The 22,819-nt window shown below is 46.6% G+C and overlaps 1 protein-coding gene across 1 annotated transcript in view; it reads right to left on the bottom strand.

Moving 5' to 3' along the window:
- BATF2 (basic leucine zipper ATF-like transcription factor 2) overlaps positions 1–21,214 on the bottom strand; it is a 40,220-nt gene extending 19,006 nt beyond the window's left edge. Inside the window, exons 1-3 of the mRNA XM_033953960.1 lie at positions 21,085–21,214; positions 20,869–20,952; positions 367–471 (exon numbers count right to left, since the gene is read on the bottom strand). Coding sequence (XP_033809851.1) covers positions 367–471; positions 20,869–20,952 — 189 coding nt within the window. The 5' untranslated portion in view covers positions 21,085–21,214. The remainder of the gene's footprint in view (positions 1–366; positions 472–20,868; positions 20,953–21,084) is intronic.
- Positions 21,215–22,819: the final 1,605 nt, after the last annotated feature.

Here is a 22,819-nt window from a genome sequence, read left to right as displayed (position 1 = left end):
CTTAGGCACATAAATGCCATATCGGGTCCAACCAAAGGTCGAGTCCAATTTCCCTTTTCCAAAAGTGGTCAACCTGGGTCACAAATCCCTGAAAGAAGAGGGGCCAACTTTCAAAATGATTGGGAGTGCTAAACCCATTATAAATTCTCTCTTCCTGGACGAAGTCAAAGAGTATGTTCAATATTGAGGGTACTCAAACACCCACAGAGCTGGCTCCTATGTCTGGTAGGATCCCCCAAAATAGCAATATTCCATGCTGCAGTCTTTTTCCAGATCTGCCTTAATAATGCTTTGTGGACTTTACCTCTAGGAACCTGAAGGATCTTACCAAGTCATCTCCCACCCCCAGACCCTCAAGTACCTCACCTGGTGCAGCTTATCAGCTTTTGCCATTTGTTTCCGACGACTGCGCTGAGCTGCCGCTCTGTTCTTCTCTCTTCGATCCGGTTTGCTTGCATTTATACCAAGGTCCTAGTAACCAAAATAGACATTTTCCTCAATCACTAAACTGCCTAATTACAAAGGGTGGCCAAAACACCAGGTCTCTTGACCAAATAAAAATCATAATATCAAGACTTCCCAGCCAGAATGGATCTCAGTTTTCTCAAAGCTCTTTTCTAACACTAGTTTGTTTGAAAAAGGAAGGGGCATCCAAAGCTGGGCCTTTTAGGCAGTTGCCCAGAGAGCAGGAAAAAAAACCTGTAAACATCCAAATGTCAGCAGCCCTCTTAAAGCAGGGAGCTGCAAGCATTTTAAAAATTCATGATCTAGCACTTCCTGACTGCTAATTTTGTGCAACATGCCAGATCCTGCATTTTGCAAATGCTTGTGATGCTAGCATGGAGCAATTCACCTTGCCAATGACTAAAGACAGAAGGCAGCCAAGAGTTGCTGCCATTAGGATGTCAAGTCATTGGCAATGAAGAAAATGTGAAGGTGCTATACTCAGGATACGAGACAGATGCTAAAGAAAAGGCACCATATTAAACACCACAAAGCAAGCAAAGTTAGCACCCCTGTAGGTGAGCATTCAATAATCTTATGTAACTTTAAACGAGAGTTACAGAGATAGATTTGTACTCCATAACATTTTCTGCTTAAGAGAAAGAAATGAGAATTAGTGGAACTGAGTGAGTGAATTTATGTTTTTAACAAAAAAGACAATAAGTGAAGTTTGGATGAAGAATAGGAACGAGTATGGATTAGGAAAGAAGTGTGGATTGGGGGGAAATGGTCTGGAAGAGGAAGAGAGAATATGATTTATAAAGGGGGCCCTAGTTGGGATTGCAAGTTGTTTTCAGTGGAATGCAAAACTGTGTGGAAAGATGCAAGACTGTGTGGAAAGATACACAGACTGAAAAAGCAGAGGTTCTGGCAGAGTGTGAGCAAGTTTGAAGGAAAGAGGAGACAACAAGGAGGTAATGATGGGAGGAATATAAAGAACAGTTTGGGGAGTAAAGGTTAAGGTGTTTGAATAAAGAGAGAGGAAGACTTGACTGAAAAGTGTAAAAGGTTAAGAGAATAATTTTATAGCAATCCAATACTGGACTGGTAACCAATGTACAGTATAAAAAAGGGGAGTAATGCTATCAAATCTCTTTGTATTAACTTGATGGAAGTTTTCTAGATGAGCTGTAATCATCAGTTGGTAATGGAGTAAGCCGTGTAGTATAGAATTACAATAATCTAGCAGGGAAATAACAGGGGAGTGGATGAGAAGACATAATGATGGTTGGTTAATATAAGACCTTGCAAAGCAAATTTGTCAAAGGATAAAAGGATATACCAACAATACAGGAAATATGAGATTTGAAATTTAGGAAAGACATTGAATGGGGGAAGCCACGGGCAGTACGGCACCCCCAAAAATCAGAGCCAGGCACATGATGATTGCCCCGTTCACCCACATCCAGCTCGAACTGCTTCTCCAGACTAAACAGAGGCAACAGCAGCAAAACGAAGACAAAAATGATGTTATTGCAGGACCACTCTGTTCATCCTTGTGACTATTGGACCCACCTCCCTCTTGATATCAGTTCCAGAGCAGAGCTGGCAGTCGCAAGGATGAACGAAGTGGCTCTGTGATGGTTTCATATTTGTTTTGTTGCCACTGCTGTTAGTCGAGAGAAGAAGCAGCGGTTGGGTGGGAGGGGATAGCTGGATGCAGAAGGGGAGAGGAGGCAGAGTGGATAAAAGGGGAAAGGGATAGATATGGCAAACTGTAAGTAGACAGAAAAAAAGGGGGAAATTGGAAAGTATAGTAGAAGGAGACAGAAAAATAAAATTGAAAAAAGCTGAAAGGAAAAGGAGAAGAAAGGAGAAATGTGACAAATGGACAAGAAGTCTTAGCAAGAGAATTAAGAAGCCAAGAAAAGCAGAAACCAGAAAAAGTAAATGATCAGACAAAGGTAAAAATCAACAAGTTTTGTTTTTAGTTTAGGACAGGGGTAGGCAATTCTGGTCGAGAGCCACAGGCAGGTCAGGTTTTCAGGGTATCCACAATAAATATGCATGAAACTAGTGTTTAAGCCTGTTACATTAACAGGTACTAGAATAGATGTGTAGACTTTTAGCACAATGGGGCGCTGAGGCATTTCTTTCTTTCTTTCTCTCTCCCTGGCCCCCTGTCTTTCTCTGTGTCTTTCTTTCTGTCTGCCTCTCTCCTTGGCCCCCTTTCTGTCTGTCTTTCTTTCTGTCTCTCTCCCTGCCCGCTGTCTGCCTTTCTTTCATTCTGTCTCTCTCCATGACTCCCTGTCTTTGTGTGTGTCTGTCTCTCTTTCTTTCTTTGTCTGTCTCTCTCTTTGCTCACTGTCTGTCTTTTTCTTTTTTTCTGTCTCTCTCCCAGCCAGCTGTCTGTCATTCTTTGTCTCTCTCCCTGCCCGCTGTCTTTCTTTCTCTCTCCTTGCCCAACTTTTCTTTCTCTCTTCCCTGCCTGTCTTTTTTTCTTTGTCTCTCCCTGCCCCCCTGTCTTTCTGTCTGTCTCTCTCTCTCCTTGGCCCCCTTCCATCTGTCTTTCTGTCTCTCTCTCCCTGCCCACTATCTTTCTTTCTTTCTGTCACTCTCTCGCCCTGCCCGCTGTCTGTATTTTTTTCTCTCTCTCCCAGCCAGCAGTAGGCCTGTCTTTCTTTCTTTCTCCATGCCCTCCTGTCATTCTGTGTGTCTTTTTCTTTCTTTCTGTCTATCTCCCAGCCAGAAGTCTTTCTTTTTGTCTCTCCATGCCCTCCTGTCTTTCTGTGTGTCTGTATTTATTTCTTTCTGTCTCTCCTTGGCCCCCTTTCTGTCTCTTTCTTTCTTTCTTTCTGTCTCTCTCTGCCTGCCCGCTGTCTGCCTGTCTTTCTTTCTCTCTCTCTCTCTGCCCTCTGTCTCTCTCTCCCTGCCTGTCTTTTTTTCTTTGTCTCTCCCTGCCCCGGTCTTTCTGTCTGTCTCTCTCCTTGGCCCCCTTCTGTCTGTCTTTCTTTCTTTCTGTCTCTCTCTCCCTGCCCGCTGTCTGTCTCTTTCTGTCTCTCTCTCCCTGCCTGCTGTATATCTGTATTTTTTCTGTCTCACTCCCAGCCAGCTGTATGTCTGTCTTTCTTTCTCCATGCCCTCCTGTCTTTCTGTGTATCTGCCTTTCTTTTTTTCTATCTCTCTCCCTGCCCGTTGTCTGTCTTTCTTTCTGTCTCTCTCCATGGGTCTTTCTGTGTGTCTGTCTTTGTCTGTCTCTCTCCCTGCTTGCTGTCTTTTTCTTTCTTTCTGTCTCTCTCCCAGCCAGCTGTCTTTCTTTTTGTCTCTCCATGCCCTCCTGTCTTTCTCTGTGTCTTTCTTTCTTTCTTTCTCTCTCTCTCTGCCCGCTTTCTGCCTGTCTTTCTTTCTGTCTCTCTCTCTCTCCCTGCCCGCTGTCTGTTTTTCTTTCTTTCTGTCTCTCTCCCAGCCAGCTGTCTGTCTTTCTCCCAGCCAGCTGTCTGTCTTTCTCCCAGCCTGCTGTCTGTCTTTCTTTCTTTCTTTCTTTCTGTCTCTCTCCATGCCCTCCTGTATTTCTGTGTGTCTGTCATTCTTTCTTTCTGTCTGTCTCTCTCCTTGGCCCCCTTTCTGTCTGTCTTTCTTTTTTTTCTTTCTTTCTGTCTCTCTCCCTGCCCGCTGTCTGTCTGTCTTTCTTTTTGTCTCTCTCCATGCCCCCTGTCTTTTTCTTTCTTTCTGTCTCTCTCCCAGCCAGTTGTCTTTCTTTCTTTGTCTCTCCATGCCCTCCTGTCTTTTCGTGTGTCTGTCTTTCTTTCTGTCTGTCTCTCTCCTTGACCCCCTTTCTGTCTGTCTTTCTTTCTGTCTGTCTCTCTCCCTGCCTGCTGTCTGTCTTTCTTTCTGCCTCTCTCAGGCAAGATGTTCGATCGCACTCTCCTACCTTTTACTTCTTGCTCCTTCCTGTGTGTGCGCCTGGCAGCGGTGCCTTGACCCCTAGAGTCCTGGACATTTGCCGTTTATCGAGGCACAGGTTGGCTGGGGTGTGGGAGGGGGGAAGCCATTGCCACGTATGCGCATGAAGATGGAGGACGATGGAGAAACTGCTGCAGGCTCCTGCTGCGCATGCGGCAGCATGGAGGCACAGATCACGAAGCACAGACGCAGGGAGTTTCAACTGCGCATGCACGCTAAGGGTTTTATTATAGCGGATAGATTTACATCTCAGAGGCAGTGCATGCAAATCCATCTGATACATATTCATTGTGGATATTCAAAAACCTGACCTGCCTGTGGCTCTCAAGGACCGGAATTGCCTACCCTTAGTATAGGATAAAGTAGAATGGTAGATGTGAAATTTTACATTTATAAATATAGAAAATGGAAGTAAGATTATATTTTTATTGGACTAATTTTAATACTTTTTTGACTGATTGTTGGAAAGCAAACCCTCCTTCCTCCTTTCAGAACAAGATACCCGAACTGCAGTATATTATTCTGACCCGAGGAAGGTGGTTTTGGCCTCTGAAAGCTGATTTAAAAATTTATTTACCCCCTCTTTTACGAAACTGCAGTAACAGTTTCTAGAACAGGGAGCAGCGCTGAATGGCCCGCGCTGCTCCCAATGCTCATAGAGTTCCTATGAGTGTCAGGAGCAGCGCGGGCCATTCAGCGCAACTGCTAGCACAGTTTCATAGAAGAGGCGGTTATTCAAATAAAATTACATCATATTTGCTACTTTTTGTTTTATTTGCGTTTGTTAACTTATAATATAGTAATTGGAATATGTCAGTTTTTGAAATTTAAGTCTGCTCTTTTTACATTTTTGCACAGTACAGGGGAACATGCATCACTTTCTCTCTGGTGTTGCACTGTGACTTCTTAGGGGTTCAGTTTTAACATTTGTCTACATATTTCTACTTTTAAATTCATGGTTAGTTATTCTATACTGGGTAAGGGTCTGCCTGTGTTCTGCATATATGAAAGAGTCCTGGTTTTCAGTTAGTATTAACTATTTTGCAGTGTGGATCTGTACTAATCTGGCTTCTTTAGTTTTCCAATAAGTTTATTATGCTCTAGTTCACACTCTGCAGTGCTTGAACTCCTGGACTATGAAATATTGCCTACAGAGTGTATAAGTGCCATTACATAGAGTAATAAAAGATGCTTAATTTAAAAACTGGGAGACTCCCTCGTTAGTTCAGGTAGCTCCTCGAAAAATAAACACTATGGGGCTCATAATCAAAAAATAAATACGTCTAAAAACCTGCCTAAATTGGCATTTGGACAACCTGGTTGTCCAAGTACCAATAATCAAACAGTGTTTTAGATATATCTAAAACTAGTTTAGGCCTTTTCCCTGCTTCTGGCCACCCAGAGTGAAAAGGGGCATTTTTGGAGGAGTGGGTAAGGCAGGAAGTAGGTGGGATATGGGCCAACCTACAGTTAGTCGTCCGGCAGCCATAATCGAAAAGTTTGACAGGTTGCCTGAACGGAACTTATACATTTTGACTTAGACCAGTGTATCGCAAACTGTGTGCCACAGCACACTACTGTGCCTTCTGAGATTTTGAGTGTGGCGTAGCTCTGGTGCCTCTGTCAGCTGATTTCTAGACGTGTGTCTTCTGGGACTCCTGCCTTCGACGCATGTCTTCCGGGACTCCACACCCCTGGACCAGCAGCAGCAGCTCTGTGTGGTTTTAATTTTGGCAAACAGCTGTCGCTAGCAGTAGTTTAGCCGCGGTTTAATCAGGGAGCCTTGGGGCCTTTGCTAGGGGGAGGTAAAAGGAAGGGAGAAGAGGTGATGCTGGACCTGGCTGAAAGGGAGGGAAAGGAAAGGTGCTACACACTGGAGGGAAGGGTGAGATGGTGCATGGGGAGAGAGCATGTTGGGTTGGAGGGGTGGGAAGGAGGGATGCCACTGGAGGGAAGAGGCAAGGACAGAGGGGAAAAGTGTGCAGGAGGGACAAAGTGTTGGACTCATGGAGAGGGCAAGATGGATGAGGAGGAAAGAAAGGAGGGAAAGAGAAAATGACAAAAAGTTGGACTCATGGAGAGAGAGAGGGGGGGATTGAGAGGGGGGAAGAGAGAGAGAATGCACTGGGAATGGCCTAAGATTCTGATTGGCTAGATCCCCTAAGCCCCTCCTATGGGGAGGGTGGCCTAAGGAATCTGGCTAATCGGAATGCACTGGGAGATGGGTCTAACATTCCGGTTGGCCAAGGTGCCTAAGGGGCCTTAAGCACCTGGGCCAATCAGGCACTTAGGCCCCTCTCTGATGCATCCCAAGATACACTGGGAAGGGGCAGGCCAACAATATCAGGTTAGGGGAGGTCCGGATGGGGTCCTGGTGGGGGTTAGGGAGGTCCTGGAGGGGGTGGAGGCAAATGCTTGGGGAGGGGTCGCAGGGTGTCACCAGGAGGGATTGGGCACCCCTCCTGCCAGGGAACATTACGCGAGGGTTACATTACGCGAGGGTTCACGGGATCGCCGCAGAAGAGATTGGGCATCTCTCCTGCTGGCGATCATTACGGGGGGGATGACAGGTCCACAAATCTCTAACCGGCGCTTAACAGATGCCGGTTAGAGATTCATGCACACCTAAAAGGTTTTGTTTTGAGCATTTGGGACTTGGGTGATTTTTTTTTTTTTTTTTTTTGAGAATAGGGCTTAAAGATAGACGTATTGGGGGTCTGGGTGATTAAACTCCTGAATGTACAGGTAGGTAGGTATTTCCCTACTGCCTTTGTGCACCTAGTGCCTTAGGCCATAAGGGGACTTAGGGCTAGATTCACTAAGAACACTGTTCATATCCTGACCAGTTTGCGACCCCGACCCGATTCACTAACCTTACTCCCGATCTGATTTGCATCCAATCCAATTCGCACATGCAAATGAGGGGGAATGGCATGCAAATGTAGGAAGGCAGCAATTCACTAAAAAAAATCAGGAACACCTACTGGGCTAGCTGATCAAAAAACAAGCGAATGCCAAGGACCAGTCACTCACGTCCCTGCCGACTCTCCTGCTCACCCACACTATTGGCTACTGCAACAACAGCTGCTTAACAGATCGCTGCCATCGGGGGCTCCAAGGAGGAGGAAGGGGGATCCCTGGAGTCTGAATCGGCGAAGGGGAAGAGGCTTAAAGTGGGGCTGCACTATGGCGTGATCTGTTCGGTTCCAGAACACGCCCAGCACAGCCCTGCGGAGCGGAGCAGAGGGAAGGCTCAGCTCCAGCATAGTAACATAGTAACATAGTAGATGACGGCAGATAAAGACCCGAATGGTCCATCCAGTCTGCCCAACCTGATTCAATTTAAATTTTTTTTTTTTAATTTTTAAATTAAATTTAAATTTTTTCTTCTTAGCTGTTTCTGGGCAAGAATCCAAAGCTTTACCCGGTACTGTGCTTGGGTTCCAACTGCCGAAATCTCTGTTAAGACTTACTCCAGCCCATCTACACCCTCCCAGCCATTGAAGCCCTCCCCTGCCCATCCTCCACCAAACAGCCATACACAAACACAGACTGTGCAAGTCTGCCCAGTAACTGGCCTAGTTCAATATTTAATACTAGTCTTTAAGCCCGTTACATTAACGGGTGCTAGAATAGATGTGTCTGTCTGTCTATGTTTCTTTCTCTCTCTCTCTCTCTCCTTGGCCACTGCCTGTGTCCTTCTATCTTCTCGCCCCTCCTTAAACAAAACTGTCTGCCCCCAGCACACCCCTCCACCCAAAGCAGCCCCCTTTCTCTCTCCCTGACTGTCTATCCGTGGGCCCCTTCTGTATTCACCCCAGAGCAAAGCTGTTTGCCCCCAGCACAGACCTCCCCCCCGAAGCAGCCCCTTTTCCCTCTCACTGTCTCTCCATGACCCCTTCTGTCTTCCCTTAGTGCCCCCAGTGCCGCCTTCCATGTCCTTAATGTCCCATTCAATGTCCTTAGTGCCCTCAGTGCCTTCTTCCTATATCCTTAGTGCCCTCAGTGCCCCCCAGTGCCTCCTTCCCGTGTCCTTAGTGCCCTTTCCTATGTCCTTAGTGCCCCCAGTGCCTCCTTCCAATGCCCCCCTCAATGCCTTTTAGACTTTGTTCCACCCACACCCTCTCACCGAAGCCAGCCTGCCTGCCTCCCATCCCCCTGTGCAGTAGAACCTTTAATTTCAACCCCCCCTCCATTCTCCCATACAGTAGAATTCGCTATTTACAGCATGTTTATATCTACCCCCCCACCCCCCACGCCAGTACCGCTGCCATGCAGTCGACCCCACTGACCCTGCCATCGTGAGACGAACACAAACCACCGGCCTGCAGCAGCTCCACAGCACTCTACACTTTCCTCGGCAGTGAAAATGAAGACAGTAGAAGGCTGGAAGCAGAATGTTTACAGTGCTGTGGAGCAGGCCGGAGGTTTGTGTTCATCTGGCGGTGGGAGGGTTGGATGGTAGGCTCAACCCGTCGGGCTGAATGGTACTGTGTAGACACCTCCTTGGGCAGCAAGTTTCGGACGCGCACCGCCACGCGTTTTCTTCGACCCATCGACGGAGCGAGCCGCTTCATCTTGTTTATTCGGAAGCCGCCCCCTCCCCCGGAGCGACTCCGACCTGTACCGGGCCCTCCAGTAGGTCACACTCGCACATCCGAGCTCAATCAGCAGGGAATTTTGAAAGTTGCGGCGGCGCGAGGTGGAGAGCAGGTGACGTACAACCCGCGCATGCGCACTCGTGTTTCCGCGACGGGATCAGGGAACACGATTTTTTTAGTGCACATGCGCGGCCTATCATTTTATTATATTAGATTATTTTCTGATTCTAAATCTTCTGTGTTCATCCCACGCTTCTTTGAACTCAGTCACAGTTTTACTCTCCACCACCTCTCTCGGGAGCGCATTCCAGGCATCCACTACCCTCTCCGTAAAGTAGAATTTCTTAACATTGCCCCTGAATCTACCACCCCTCAACCTCAAATTATGTCCTCTGGTTTTACCATTTTCCTTTCTCTGGAAAAGATTTTGTTCTACGTTAATACTCTTCAAGTATTTGAACGTCTGAATCATATCTCCCCTTTCCTCTAGGGTATACATATTCAGGGCTTCCAGTCTCTCTTCATACGTCTTCTGGCGCAAGCCTCCTATCATTTTCGTCGCCCTCCTCTGAACCGCCTCAAGTCTTCTTACGTCTTTCGCCAGATACAGTCTCCAAAACTGAACACAATACTCCAAGTGGGGCCTCACCAATGACCTGTACAGGGGCGTCAACACCTTCTTCCTTCTACTAACTACGCCTCTCTTTATACAGCCCAGCATCCTTCTGGCAGCAGCCACTGCCTTGTCACACTGTTTTTTTGCCTTTAGATCTTCGGACACTATAACCCCAAGGTCCCTCTCCCCGTCCGTGCATATCAGCTTCTCTCCTCCCAGCATATACGGTTCCTTCCTATTATTAATCCCCAAATGCATTACTCTGCATTTCTTTGCATTGAATTTTAGTTGCCAGGCATTAGACCATTCCTCTAACTTTTGCAGATCCTTTTTCATATTTTCCACTCCCTCTTCGGTGTCTACTCTGTTACAAATCTTGGTATCATCTGCAAAAAGGCACACTTTTCCTTCTAACCCTTCAGCAATGTCACTCAAACATATTGAACAGGATTGGCCCCAGCACCGAACCCTGAGGGACTCAACTAGTCACCTTTCCTTCCTTCGAGCGACTTCCATTAACCACCACCCTCTGGCGTCTGTCCGACAGCCAGTTTCTGACCCAGTTCACCACTTTGGGTCCTAACTTCAGCCCTTCAAGTTTGTTCAACAGCCTCCTATGAGGAACTGTATCAAAGGCTTTGCTGAAATCCAAGTAAATGACATCTAGCATATGTCCTCGATCCAGCTCTCTGGTCACCCAATCAAAAAATTCAATCAGGTTCGTTTGGCACGATTTACCTTTTGTAAAGCCATGTTGCCTCGGATCCTGTAACCCATTAGATTCAAGGAAGTACACTATCCTTTCTTTCAGCAACACTTCCATTATTTTTCCAACAACTGAAGTGAGGCTCACCGGCCTGTAGTTTCCTGCTTCATCCCTGTGACCACTTTTATGAATAGGGACCACATCCGCTCTCCTCCAATCCCCAGTAATCACTCCCGTCTCCAGAGATTTATTGAACAAGTCTTTAATAGGACTCGCCAGAACCTCTCTGAGCTCCCTTAGTATCCTGGGATGGATCCCATCTGGTCCCATCGCTTTGTCCACCTTCAGTTTTTCAAGTTGCTCATAAACACCCTCCTCCGTGAACGGCACAGAATCTACTCCATTTTCTTGTGTAACTTTGCCAGACAATCTCGGTCCTTTCCTTCTCCAGGATTTTCTTCTGTGAACACAGAACAGAAGTATTTGTTTAGCACATTTGCTTTCTCCTCATCACTCTCCAAATATTTGTTCCCAGCATCTTTTAGCCTAGCAATTCCATTTTTTATCTTCCTCCTTTCACTAATATATCTGAAAAAATTTTTATCTCCCTTTTTTACATTTTTAGCCATTTGTTCTTCCGCCTGTGCCTTCGCCAAACGTATCTCTCTCTTGGCTTCTTTCAGTTTCACCCTGTAGTCCTTTCTGCTCTCTTCTTCTTGGGTTTTTTAATATTTCATGAACGCCAACTCTTTCGCCTTTATTTTCTCAGCCACTAGGTTGGAGAACCATATCGGCTTCCTTTTTCTCTTGTTTTTATTGATTTTCTTCACATAAAGGTCCGTAGCCATTTTTATCGCTCCTTTCAGCTTAGACCACTGTCTTTCCACTTCTCTTATGTCCTCCCATCCTAACAGCTCTTTCTTCAGGTACTTTCCCATTGCATTAAAGTCCGTACGTTTGAAATCTAGGACTTTAAGTATCGTGCGGCCGCTCTCCACTTTAGCCGTTATATCAAACCAAACCGTTTGATGATCGCTACTTCCCAGGTGAGCACCCACTCGAACATTAGAGATACTCTCTCCATTTGTGAGGACCAGATCCAATATCGCTTTTTCCCTTGTGGGTTCCGTCACCATTTGTCTGAGCAGAGCCTCTTGAAAGGCATCCACAATTTCCCTACTTCTTTCCGATTCCGCAGACGGAACATTCCAGTCTGCATCCGGCAGGTTAAAATCTCCCAACAGCAGAACCTCCTCTTTCCTTCCAAACTTTTGGATATCCACAATCAGATCCTTATCAATTTGCTGCGATTGAGTCGGAGGTCTGTAGACTACACCCACATAGATAGAAGTTCCATCTTCTCTTTTCAGAGCAATCCATATCGCTTCTTCCTCTCCCCAGGTCCCTTGCATTTCGGTTGCTTGGATATTGATCTTTACATAGAGAGCTACTCCTCCACCTTTATGACCATCTCTGTCCTTCCTAAAAAGATTATATCCCGGTATGTTTGCATCCCATCCATGTGATTCACTGAACCATGTCTCTGTGATAGCAACAATATCTAGATCTGCCTCTAACATCAGGGCTTGCAGATCATGAACTTTGTTGCTTAGACTGCGAGCATTTGTGGTCATCGCTTTCCAGCTATTTTTCAGCGATAATCTCCTTTTTCGTATGGATTTTTGTGTCGTTTCACTTTCCGTTGCAATACTAAGAAATGAGTTGCTGATATTGCTTATGTTGCAGTCTTTACTACTATCACATCTTTTCTTTTGCCGGGGGTGGTCTCTATAATTGTCCTTCGTACATACACCACCCCCACCTTCTAGTTTAAATGCCTAGAAAAATATTGTCTAAATTTCTCTGCAAGGTTTCTTTTTCCTGCTGTAGTAATATGTAGCCCATCAGTGCAATATAGCTTCTTGTCCTTCTATGTATTTCCCCATCCTCCTATGTACCTGAAGCCTTGATGACACCAGGCTCTGAGCCATCTATTAAAGTCCTCTTTGTTTTTCACTCTTTGCTCTCCCTTTCCATATGCAGGCAGTATTTCAGAAAAAGCTAAAGTCTTTACAAAAGGTTTTACGCCCTCACCAAGCTCCTGAAAAACTTTCTGTGCTGCAAGTGTGGAGTTGTTGGCCAGGTCATTTGTTCCCAGATGGATAACAACATCAGTGTTAAAATCCTTAGTTTCTTCCTTAATTATAGTCAGTATTTGCCTGGAACTCTTGGTAGCTGAAGATCCTGGAAGACATTTCACTATTTTGGTCTCCTCGCCCTGTGTTCCAAGGTTAATGCCTCTGATGATGGAATCCCCCAACAGTAATAGTTTTCTGTTTTTGGCTTTTTTATTTGTACTTAGGGTGCGCTTGTTCTCTTGAGTTACCTTCATTGGTTCCAGTCCCACCTCCCTTCTGTTTTCTTGAGTATCGCAGTGCACTAGTGGAGCAAAGGAATTCTGTAGAGGTTATATTAGTGAAGGTGGATGTTTCTGTGTTACATGTCGCAGTCTTCCTGAGCCTACTGTGACCCATTTATTCCTGGGCTGTTTTATTCTTTGAGGTAGAGGTATGTTGGTATGATTTTGTGGAGTGATGGAAGCTGCTTTAATTGTATTCAATTCCTGTTTAAGTTTGCAGAGCTCCTCCTTAATACTGGCAAGTTGAAGACAGATGGGGCAAGCCTTAAGCCTCCAAATAGTATGTCTTGGAATTAAAGCACCACAGTGATTGCATAGAATAAAGGTCATCTTGATTGGTTGTGAAGTGACTTGATTTGAGTAGTCCTGATTATATGGGTCTCTATATATGAATAGTGGTCCCTGGGGTTGGTGGGACTATAAGTCTTACCCTTATTCCTATGAAGGGAAAGGGAAAGAGGAAATAAGATTTAACAGAGGAAAGAGAAGGGTTTTTTGTTGTTTTTTTTTTTAGTAAGAAACAGGGATGAGAGGAGAAATTAAACAGATATAATGCTGAAAACCAGTGAAAAGAGCAGAATATGAAATGCAGAGCAACTTATCTTATTGAAGTTCCAGGGCAGCCTTGTTCACTGCTACTGCCAGAGCGAGGGGTACAGAGAGTGGTGCCGAGATAACGCGGCCAGAGGAGGGATGGAGTGGGGGGACGCACTCAACCTCTTCGCAGCACCAACTGGATGTGGGAGAGGAGGACTGAAAAGGACTGGAGCTCCGGCTTGCTTGCCTGCACATGACCAACGCAAAGCCTTCCCTCCGGCGTCAGCTCTGACATCAGGGAGATGACTTCAGGTCGACTATGTGTACAGGCAGGAAAAGACGAGCCTCTCGCCTTGAGCAGGCTACAACCCCACGGGATCCCCAAGACCACAAGGGGGTCCCCATGGGATCCCTGTGACCCGAAGGGGCATACCCATGGGATCCCCGTGACCCGGGGTGGAACCCGTGGGATCCCCGCTGGTCCCGCGGGATTCCCATTGTCCTCCGTGCAGCTCTCTACTTCAAACAACTAGTATTAGCATTTAAACACTTCCACGATATGACACCTGACTGTGTAGCGAAGAAAAACCCAATATACTACTCTCAGCAGTCCCTCCATTCGCAACGGAAACTCAAAACTTTCCAACCCTCCAGCCATATCTAAATTATGGAATCAACTCCCTCCTACCATTAGGGCAATTGATAACCTACTGACCATCCAGAAAGCAGTAAAGATGCTTCTTTTCATGAACTGGATCAATTCTGGTCTCTTTGACAGACCTTGTGGTATGTGGTGCAATGGTTAAAGCTACAGCCTCAGCACCCTGGAGTTGTGGGTTCAAACCCATGCTGCTCTTTGTGACCCTGGGCAAGTCACTTAATCCCCCCATTGCCCCAGGTACATTAGATAGATTGTGAGCCCAGCAGGACAGACAGGGAGAAATGCTTAAGTACCTGAATAAATTTATGTAAACCGTTCTGAGCTCTCTTGGGAGAACTGTATAGAAAATTGAATAAATAAATAAACGTACCTTACCTCAGAACACCTGTGCCTGCTAACCAGTTCTTCTACCGTTCACTGCAGATATTTACCCATTCAAATCTATGATTAATTTTCTTAGATTCTGCAAAGCATGTGTTCTTAGTCACATTCTCTATAAGTTGTAAAGTTATTGATTCTCCAAATTTGAGGGCTGCCTAAGCCCTTGTAATCCCTCCCTTCCATTGTCCACCATCTCTATCTCTCTCTCCCATCCCATTTCATAATTTGTTTTACTGATCCCTCCCCCCACCTCTGGTCTGCATTTTCCCCATCTCTTTCACCCCTCACCACACCCACCCCTGGTGGAGGTGGAGGCTGCAGCAGCTCTGAAATGCTGCTGCTGGCTTCAGAGCTTGGGAGAGTACTGGTCACTGGACCTGAGGGGGAGAAGCTGGTTGTCAGCTGGTGAGGCTTGAGGATCCCACTAACCACAGCAAAGGAAATGTTAAGTGGGAGCAGGACTAAGCTCCCCCTCCCCACACACACACACTTTCTGGTTGTGTCACTGATTGTGTTCTGTACAAAATAAAGCACATTTCTGTTTTATTTCTCCCATATTGTATTACTTTCCAAATTTACTTTCTTGAAGTTCTCAGTTTAATTTTGGTGATTCATATTTCAAATTTGTTCTTGTTCTGTATTTGGTGAAGATCTGTCTGAGTTTTGTGTGTGAAGAAGTAATTTAAAATTGTTTTATGTGTTGTAATAGTGGTAAGTCATGAAATAGGGAGAGGGGCCAGGAGAAGGACTGGGGACACCCTCCTTATTTTGTGACCTGGGCACCAGCATATCTAACACTGGCCCTGTCCCCTCCTCCTCATGCCTCTCCCATAAGGTTCCACCATTCTTCAGTACCCTGATGTTGTGGGTTCAAAACCAACACTGTTTCTTGTGACCCTGAAGAAGTCACTTAATCCCCTATTGCCCCAGGATAGATTGTGAGCCCACCATTTAGGCTATAAGTGGTATATAAATAATAAAATATACCTAGGGACCTGACTACGCTCTACTCTATCAATGTCCTTCCTATGTTGACTGGCACAGAACGCCAATTGTGAGCTTGGCGTTCCTATCCGTTATCTATTATGGGGAAAATCGCCTTATACAACATGATTATGGTCCCCCAGTGGCTTTATCTTTTCCAAACTTTACCTTTTCTTTTACAGCGCTACCATCTGCGACAACATCATCGTTCTCTCCGTTCTTTTCTGTGGGGTGGCAAGCGGTCTCGTATTCCCTTACATTTTTTATTTTTACCTGCAACTCAGGGGGGACTTGGACTGTTACACCTAGGTAGATTTAATGTGGCTTGTCAAATTAGGCACTTGAATGATTGGTTTTGTGCTACATCCTATTTCTCTGATACAGGGGTGGAATCAGTGTTCCCGCTAAGCTGCGCTGGCCTGCGCTCGCGCACAAAATAATACATCGCAGCGCACAAGTTTCTCTTCACAGCGCACACACGCGTCGCAAAGGTAAGGGGAGGTAAGGTAAGGGGACGCATTGGGGGGATTGCACTTCCCCACAATTGCCATGCTTCGGTTCCTCTTCTTCCTTCCTTCCTCCCCCCCCGCGGGACCCTGCGGCACCATCAACTCTTACTCCCTCTAATGTCGGCCCTGCAGCTCCAGACTTCCTCGCACCTTCTCCCCTCCCCCTTTGGATCGCTATTATTTTAAATGTTATAGCCGCGGAGCTGTATCCATCAGTGGAGATGTCTAACCTCGGCCTGCCCCGGAACTCTTACTGCAACAGTGACTTCCTGTTCCTGCCTAGACGGGCGGCTGCTGCAGTAAGAATTCCGGGGCAGGCCGAGGTTAGACATCTCCACTGATGGATACAGCTCCGCGGCTATAACAGCTCCTGCAGCTCTGCACTTCCCCACAATTGCCATGCTTCGGTTCCTCTTCTTCCTTCCTTCCTCCCCCCCCCCCCCGCGGGACCCTGCGGCACCATCAACTCTTACTCCCTCTAATGTCGGCCCTGCAGCTCCAGACTTCCTCGCACCTTCTCCCCTCCCCCTTTGGATCGCTATTATTTTAAATGTTATAGCCGCGGAGCTGTATCCATCAGTGGAGATGTCTAACCTCGGCCTGCCCCGGAACTCTTACTGCAGCAGCCGCCCGTCTAGGCAGGAACAGGAAGTCACTGTTGCAGTAAGAGTTCCGGGGCAGGCCGAGGTTAGACATCTCCACTGATGGATACAGCTCCGCGGCTATAACATTTAAAATAATAGCGATCCAAAGGGGGAGGGGAGAAGGTGCGAGGAAGTCTGGAGCTGCAGGGCCGACATTAGAGGGAGTAAGAGTTGATGGTGCCGCAGGGTCCCGCGGGGGGGGGGGAGAGGAGGAAGGAAGGAAGAAGAGGAACCGAAGCATGGCAATTGTGGGGAAGTGCAGAGCTGCAGGGAAGAGTGTTGCGGTACCCAGCTGGAGGGAGAAGGAAGATGAGGGAGGGAATTAAAGGAGATGCCAGGGCTTGGAGCGTAGGAGGAAGGTATGCCAGTCTAAGGGAAAAGGAAGGGGGAGATGTGAGAGCATGGAGGGGGAGCGAAAGATGGAAGAAAAGGAAAGGAGAGAGATGCCAGAGAATCAGGGAAGGGGAGATACCAGACTATGAGGAGAGGTGTGGGAGAGGGAAGGCGAGGAGAGAGATGCCAGACCAATGGGGTGAAAGGAGAGATGGAAGGGGGAGGCATACAGTTTCTGGAAGGGGCATAGAAGGAGAGAAGATGCCATATAGGGGAAGAGAGACGGCAGACAGTGGATGGAAGGAAGAGAGTTACAAGAAGATGAGGAAAGGAGAAACCACAGAAGACAAAGGTAGAAAAAAATTTCTATTTATTTATTGCTTTAGGAGACATGTGTCACTGTATCTGTGAAGCATTGTATGCAGAGTCCAGCTTCTTGCTGGTTCAATTTAACCTTTGTCTATGTATTTTTATTTTATCCCCCCTTTTACAAAACTGTGAAGCGTTTTTAGCACCAGCCTTGGTGGTAGCAGCTCTGATGCTCAGAATTTTATGAGCATCAGAGCTGTTACCTCCGTAGCTAAAATCCACACTACAGTTTTGTAAAAGAGGGAGGGGTTAGTTTGTGATTACATATTCCTTACTAGGCGAAGGTGTTTTCTGTGTTCTGTGTGTTTTCTGTTAGGATTGACGGTGTAGGATTGATCTGTGCTGGTCTGGCTTGTTTAGTTTTACAATGGGTGTATTGATGTACTGCTCACTGCAATATGTAAGATGCTGCCTTTTCCTAGGTACTCATGTGTGACGTGTGGTTTGTTACTAAAAATCATGTTTTTCTTACAGATGGGGGGGGTGCCAAAAAATGATGGGCCCCGGATGTTACATATGCTAGGTACGCCACTGTATGTAAAGATACCAGAAAGCTGGCGTAGCAAAAACTTCTAAGTTTTGAGTATTTAACCCTCCCACAATCTCACGGGCACTCGTTTCAAGTTTATTGAGATTTTGATTTAAACGCAATATCAAATATTTTCAATGCGTATAACAAAAATAAATTTGGGGAAATAAATAAAACCATTTGAACCAGTGTTCCCGCTAAGCTGCGCTGGCGCACAAAATATTACATCGCAGCGCACACGTTTCTCGTCACAGCGCACAATCGGAAGAGGCGTACGGCAGATGGCAGGGCGGCGAGAGGAGAATCGGGCGAGTTGGCTCATAACTTGCTGGCGCCCGATATTTTTGGCTCACGGTGAAAAAAGTTTGCTCACAACACCCGCCCGCTTAGAGGGAACACTGGGTGGAATGTGGTTCTTTTGCTCCTTATCATTTTAGCTACTTGCTTCATGTGAAGTGCCTGCCCCCCCCGGAAGCAACCATATGGAGATCTACTTCTCCTTCCTATACGAAAAATTTGGAAACAGCTCTGCTCCCAATTGACTCTTCGGTTTGATGTGACACCGTGCTTACCAATTACTGGCAATGGAGACTTTCTCCCTGGTATGGGTCTGGACGCTAATCCCAGGTGGCCGGGGAGGGGCATGCACTACTTGTTTCATGTCCTCCAATCTGATGGTACTCTTCAATCTTTTCAAACGCTATGTGATTCCTCCGCCTTGGTGGCTGGGGATTGGTTTTCCTATGGACAATTGCAACACTATGTTCACTCACTCCCTGGCTCGGCTTTACGAGAGGATGTTCAGGAGAAGCTGTCTGAAACCTTCAGTCTTACTGCTCAGGTGTGCATCCCTTTGCGTTTTCATCATCGTTCTCTGCAGGAGATGGCTGGAGAGTTGGATTATGAAACCCTGGCCGCCAAGTGGTCCGCAGACTTACAGTTTTCCATTTCTGCAGCTATGGTAAAGAGAAGCATTCTCCAAGGGACCAAATCCTTGGTTGCAGTGACTGAACGGGAACGTTATTATAAATTTTTAGTTAGAGCCTATTTTGCTCCTGTTAGAGCTTTTCATGCCCGCATTTGTACATCTGATGCTTGCCATAAGTGTGCGGCCCCTCGAGCGTCCTTAGGTCATATGTTTTGGTTGTGTCCCGGTATTCGGGCCTTTTGGACACGTCTTTGCCTACATATTGCTGCTTTCTGGAACTGTACTTGGATACCTACGAACACTTTTCTCTTCACTTTGAAGCTATCTCTGCAACCGACTCGTCCTGGAGCAACTGAGTTTGCTCGGAAGGCCATCCTGATGGGCATCAAAACTATTCTTCAGCGTTGGCTATCACCTCATACACCTACTGTTTCGCACTGGCGGATCCAAATGATCCAACTTGCGGGATGTGAACGATTGGACATTACGGATATGAACTCCAGACGTGGCATGTTGTACCTCAAGTGTTGGTTACCCTTTTGCTCTACCTTAACGCCAACGGTGCAAAGCAGACTTTTGAACTGACATACTGGTTTGCTGGATTCTACTGTAACTATTCCCATGGGGGGGGGGGAAGTTGGGTGGGTGGGGATTTGTTGGAGATTTCTGACTGTGTTTGGTTGATGTTTTTCTGCATTTAAAAATTTAATAAACAGATTTAAACATAAATAATAAAATAAAAATAAAATTTTCAGCGACTTTCTCCTCCGCTCTTCTAGCCCACCATCTACTCCCTCTTTTTCCCCTCACTAGTCTCATAGCCTGACATCCCCCTGTCCCTACCCTCTTTCCTCCTAATCCCTCCCCTATGGTCTAGCATTTCTTCTCACTCCTTTCTGCCCCTGGATCCAACATTTCCCTCTATCTCTCCCTCCCTCCCTCTACTCTACCCCCTATAGCCAAAATCTCTCTCTCTCCTACCCATGTGCCCTGGGTCCAAAATTTCTCGTCCCTCCTCCTTTACCGTTATGTCCAATAATTCTCCCTCTCCTCCCCCTTCACTTACAGCTTCTCACCCTCCCTCCTCCTCTTGAGCAACATAACTCTCACCTGAAGCCACATCTCTCTCTTCCTCCCTATATCCAACAATTCTCCCTCTCCCCCTGCAGTATCTCTCCTTCCCTCCCCAACCCACAACCAACAATTCTCCCTCTATCTTCCCCCTCCAAGGCAGCATGTCTTTCCTTCTCTCCCATCCACCTCCAACAATTCTCCCTCTATCTTTCCCATCCAAGGCAGCATGTCTTTCCTTCTCTCCCATCCACCTCTAACAATTCTCCCTCTATCTTTCCCATCCAAGGCAGCATGTCTTTCCTTCTCTCCCATCCACCTCCAACAATTATCCCTCTATTTTCTCTTTCTTCCTCTTCCCTTCTACCTTAACAAGTGTCTCACTCTCTAAAGAATTGCTGGCAGCGACCACAATTCCCACACGCTGTCTGCCACTGACTCTGAAGCCTCCCCTCTGCCGTTTTGCAGGCAGAAACAGGAAATTGTGTCAGAGACAGGTGGGACATGGCAGAGGAGAGGCTCTGAGCCACAGGCACCATGTGGGAATCACTGCCACTGCTGGCAACCCTTTCAAGAGAGAGATGCTTATTAAGGCAGGGAGGCAAATGCAAGACCATGGGAGCCTCCATGTCTGTGCAATCAAGGGTGCACCACTGATGGGTGGGCCTGAGTCCAAAGTAGATGGCAACATCTCTGGGGTATCATTAAGGAGGTGAGTGTTTCCAAATGTATTCTTTTATTCTACTGAGAAAATTACTTATCTTCCAAGCATGCAGCTCTTCTTCCCATCTACTTCCCCCTTTCTGACCCTAAGCTTGATAGAGAAGCAGAGAGTAGTGGGGAATACAGTAATAGCATGACAATGGGGTCACCCCAGAGATCCGCCAGGCCTTTCACTGAAGAACACTGTGCTAGGTGAACTCAGGTTACTGGCCTCCAAATTCTGCCACCTAGTGGCAGGGCTGGCCCTGGAAATACAGCCTCTAGGTCCACACTACCATGCCTTCTACCTAGAACTTTGGTCCTCATGAAAGAGAGTTGGCAAATAATGGAGGAAGTAGGCATACAAATATTCATTATGTATAATCAATAGGAATAGCCTGACAACCTGATTAAACCCCCACTCTTATTCTAAATTTTTGTAGGTTTTAAAGTGTTCCTGTTGCTACTCACAGTATCCTTCGGGAAAAATCTGTCCAGCAAGACATTAGAGATTCTGTTATAGTTCTTACTGCCGGTTCGGGCGCAGAGATCCATCTTCAGAAAGAAACGATTTAAAATAATATAATATATAAATATATGTGCATCATACGAGAAGAGCGGAGAAGTTACGAATATAATAACGAAACCAGCTATCTTGGACACGAATACGATGAGATTTAATTTAACCTTGGGATTGAGCACGAGCCTTGCCTCCCTTCCGCTCCTACTCAGCTGATTGGCCTGCCAGTTGTAAACTACATGACTACAGCTTGAAAGCTTGCGCACGAGGCCCTTCCTTCTTTTATTTAAAGTCTTCCCGGTGCCACCCACGGGTTGTGGAGCTAGGCAACAGAGTTTCGGTTTACATTAAATGCTCCAGGCTGCTAGAAATCACGTGATAGGAGATTCCGAAGGCTCTCGCCCTTTTTCCCACAATAATTCATTTTCGTAACGTAGACAGTGGGGGCTTCGCTATACAGTATAAGATTATACAGTAGATTTAAATACTTGGACATAGGAGATTGTGCAGCAATGTAAATATAGGGACTATACAGCAAATTAAGACAGTAGTTAGCCAACTGGTGGGAGCAAGAAAGTGTATTATATAAATGTAACTTCTGTAAAAGCCTGGTGAGAAAATTTAGCTGTGCTATTTTCCATGAAGAATGTAATTAGTTTATGCTCCCCCCATAGTTTGGCATCTCTGTCTTCTTTCCTGCCAACGTCTTCTCCCCCATTTCCTTTCAGCGTCCTTCTCCCCTCCATCTTCCCCATGTCCTGTCAGCATCCTTCTCCCCTCTCTGTCTTCCCCTGTGCGGCAGAGTTAGCTCCAGGGAGGAGTGTGAGGACCTGCAAAGGGACCTAGACAAGCTGGAAGACTGGGCGAACAAATGGCAAATGCGCTTTAACGTGGAAAAATGCAAGGTCATGCATATAGGGAAAAAAAACCCGTTGTTCAACTACAAATTGGGGGGGGCATTGTTGGGAGAAAGCAGTCTTGAGAGAGACTTGGGAGTGCTGGTGGATGCATCACTGAAGCCATCTGCACAGTGCGCAGCGGCCTCAAAAAAAGCCAACAGGATGCTGGGCATCATAAAAAGGGGCATAACAACCAGGACGAGGGAAGTCATCTTGCCACTGTATCGAGCGATGGTGCGTCCGCATCTGGAATATTGCGTTCAATATTGGTCGCCGTACCTCAAGAAGGACATGGCGGTACTCGAGAGAGTCCAAAGGAGAGCAACGAAACTGGTAAGAGGGCTGGAACACTGCCCATATGCCGAGAGGTTGGATAGGCTGGGGCTCTTCTCTCTGGAAAAAAGGAGGCTCAGGGGTGATATGATAGAGACCTTCAAGATCATGAGGGGCATAGAGAGGGTGGATAGGGACAGATTCTTCAGGCTGAAGGGGACAACAGGTACGAGGGGGCATTCGGAGAAACTGAAGGGAGATAGGTTCAAAACGAATGCAAGGAAGTTTTTTTTCACCCAAAGGGTCGTGGACACTTGGAATGCGCTACCGGAGGACGTGATTGGGCAGAGTACGGTACAAGGATTCAAACAGAGACTGGACGGATTCCTGAGGGATAAAGGGATCGTGGGATACTGAGAAAGCTAACCAGAAAATAAGTATAGAAACCCGACCAGGTCGTGCATGTGCAAGACCGGAGGGCTAGGACTTTGATGGGAAGATAGGACTCAATAGGAAACCAAGGTGGCATGGGGGCCCCTTCTGGTGATTTGGACAGGTCGTGACCTGTTTGGGCCGCCGCGGGAGCGGACTGCTGGGCAGGATGGACCTATGGTCTGACCCGGCGGAGGCACTGCTTATGTTCTTATGTTCTTATGTCCTTTCAGCGTCCTTCTCCCCACCTGTCTTCCCCCCATGTCCTTTCAGGGTCCTTCTCCCCCCTCTGTCTTCC

This window comes from Geotrypetes seraphini, chromosome 8 (assembly GCF_902459505.1).
Source record: "Geotrypetes seraphini chromosome 8, aGeoSer1.1, whole genome shotgun sequence".
Taxonomy (NCBI): Eukaryota; Metazoa; Chordata; class Amphibia; order Gymnophiona; family Dermophiidae; genus Geotrypetes; species Geotrypetes seraphini.
Note: the sequence above shows the minus strand (reverse complement) of the source record. Positions and strands in the feature narration are given on the sequence as shown.